Source organism: Dufourea novaeangliae, unplaced genomic scaffold, assembly GCF_001272555.1.
Source record: "Dufourea novaeangliae isolate 0120121106 unplaced genomic scaffold, ASM127255v1 C1126646, whole genome shotgun sequence".
NCBI classification, from domain to species: Eukaryota; Metazoa; Arthropoda; class Insecta; order Hymenoptera; family Halictidae; genus Dufourea; species Dufourea novaeangliae.
Window position 1 is genome coordinate 1 of NW_015377988.1, and position 2666 is coordinate 2666.

The 2666-nt window shown below is 41.1% G+C and overlaps 1 protein-coding gene across 1 annotated transcript; it reads left to right on the top strand.

Moving 5' to 3' along the window:
• Positions 1-220: 220 nt before the first annotated feature.
• Positions 221-832, top strand: LOC107193252 (the record flags this gene model as incomplete). Its single annotated transcript, XM_015582653.1, has 2 exons — positions 221-414; positions 493-832. Coding segments are annotated over 2 exons (494 nt in total), but the record flags the coding sequence as incomplete, so codon positions are not given.
• Between the last annotated feature and the right edge of the window lie 1834 nt (positions 833-2666).

Here is a 2666-nt window from a genome sequence, read left to right on the forward strand (position 1 = left end):
TTCCTATAGGACCAACGAGTATCGTGTAATTTTCCACAATTTCTACAAGGTATATTTCTAATTATCTGCTGTATAAAAAAATGTTAGCTTTGTTGAATAAGTGCTCATAACTGGTTCCCTATTTAAAACGTACTAGCCTTGTAAATGTCTAATTACCACCTATCCCATTAATAGAATAGGCTCAGATAACAGTTCGTTAAATTTCAAAATATAATTTCAGGTGACAGGCTGGGTTTTCCTCACCCCGAGGTGCCAACCTCAAACGGCACCATAAACGATGGCTACGCTCACACCAGCATTCCCACGATATGTCAACCAAATGGCCACTCAGACCACGGGTCCAGTTCTGGTGTGAGTTCTTTCGGTGATCCAGAACGTCCTCTGCATTCCACGATCATACCACCACCAGTTATCGTGAGCGATGATAGCAATCACAGCACCCATTCGCACAGCACACCTCCGACCAACAACTGCAAGCCTTCCAATTACAAGTTTAAGAGCTCCATCAAGCAGAGGTTCTCCGCGGAGAGGATAAAATCCAGCCCACCGCCGGCGACCACTCCGGAGAAGCCATGTTCGTCCCACGGTGTACCAATATTTGCTCTTCACGATGGCGGCGCTTTTTACGTCCCGTTCACCGTCGAGGCGTCGCTGTTGAGGCCTCATCTGAATTTTATCCCGGATACCGGCCCAGACACAGTCCTCCATCCTGTGACGATCTCGGTGAACTTCAATCAGTCGAGTCCACCGGCATGGTCGAATCATCATAGCCCCATGCATCAACAGACATAAACGAACGAGGTGTTTCTCGAAATGTGGCCCGATATTTTATCCACCCGCTGATACATGTGAGTACGTGTGTGTTCTTACGCCTCGGACCCCGTGTACGTTAAATGCGCTTCGTGAACAATCGGCTGTCTCGAGTATGAATACTCTTGGTGGAGGAACACATGTTTGCCAGCGATATGACGTGGATCGATCCTTCTTTCTCGGGAAACGATCGGCGAGCGACGGATATGATAACTCGACGAAGTATTTCAGACGATTAGAGGACTCTTACAACGGACCGGTTAGCCATGTTCGCCGCTAGGGGGATCGTGATTAAAGTTACTTTCTGGTTCTTTAGTTCGTAAAATCCGACGGACACTGCTTATTACTATGCCCGTTTTACAAAGAATGGAGGTGTTGAGGATGTTTTTTTTTTTTTTGTATATTTACCGAGGCTGTGGGTTGTCTTAGCATTTACAAGATACGAGAAAAAGCGCGATACAGGTTGTAGGTAGAGATAGAGTATTAGGGCGTGGAGCCCCTGGGTTGATTTAATTTCGGTGTGCCTTTTCTTTTCGTAAATCTGTCATACCGTCGAGTCCCGTTCCTCCTTTTCCTTGTATTTTTTTTTTCTTACCAGTATCATTTTACTTTATTTTGGTGTATCATCCTGTATGTCTGTTCCATTTATTTCTCCGTGCTTATCTCTTTTTTTTTTTTTTACTGTTTTCTTCGATCCGACAGACGTGTCGCCATGTTACCGGCTAACAGAACTGCAGCATCGAATTCTAAATATCATCGATATTTGCCAATTAGTATTAAGAACAAGTTTTTCTCAATTTTTTTTCCGCCCGTACGAACGACCTTGCGGAGTGTCTTCAGCAGATACGTTGATACGGATCGGGCGTGCGCAATTTATTCGATCGGCCGACGAAATTGTATTTTTCGAAGCGTAAGGTAGCCGACAAAAGTGCCTACACTATTTGATTTAATCGATTCCAATTAATGTGATCAGTCCCGTATGTACGAAGAAGAAGAAGAAAGTGTTTAGTTTCTGCGAATAATTATGTGTCACGGTGTTCGATCGTAAGCGAGGATCGAGCCTGCTTGATGCCTCGGCAAAACGGGCCTCGGCAATTAAAGACTGACCAAGACCTGCATTACACTAAATTCTTGTAAGATCATTGCATTAAATATATATTTGTACATACCACGTCTAGTTGTAACGTTAACGAAGAATTTATGCGGTATAAATTATATTTACCATAAAACTGTTCCTTTTCTTTATCTACCCACAATATTCTAATTAAACGAATCACCGTCCTGTAAGTTCCTGTTCTACTACCAATTTTCACTTGTTAATCCATTGATCTTTATACAATATTTTCATCTTTAAAGTTATACAAAATTTAGTAGATGTAATTTTTATCGAATCATCTTATATCGAATGGCTCATACCTGCATGCCGGCACTAGTGGATACTAGTACTAGATCCATGGATATGAATCACTTCACGGATACCGATATCAGGGGTGAAAAGGTTAATTCAAGTTAATGAAAGGGTTCATTAAAGTAACAAAATTTCGTGAATAGTGACTTAGAAAAAATTGGAATTTTTCGTAATGCGAATTAGAATTTTTGAAAGTATTTTCGTACTCATGCTGTCAACTTAATTTAGTATACTTAGATTGTGGCGTATACTCACGGTGTATTAGTCAATTTTCTGATATACCCCTTTCTGTGTATTTGGAAACTTTTTAATTGTGAATTACTCGTGTAAAGGAAAAAGCATTATTCGTTTGTACTGGAGAATTTAGTACAAAGGGTTGTGGTACTTCTGAAATCCCCCACCTAAACGACAGATATAATACAATAAAAGAATATATGCTTACGAGTTT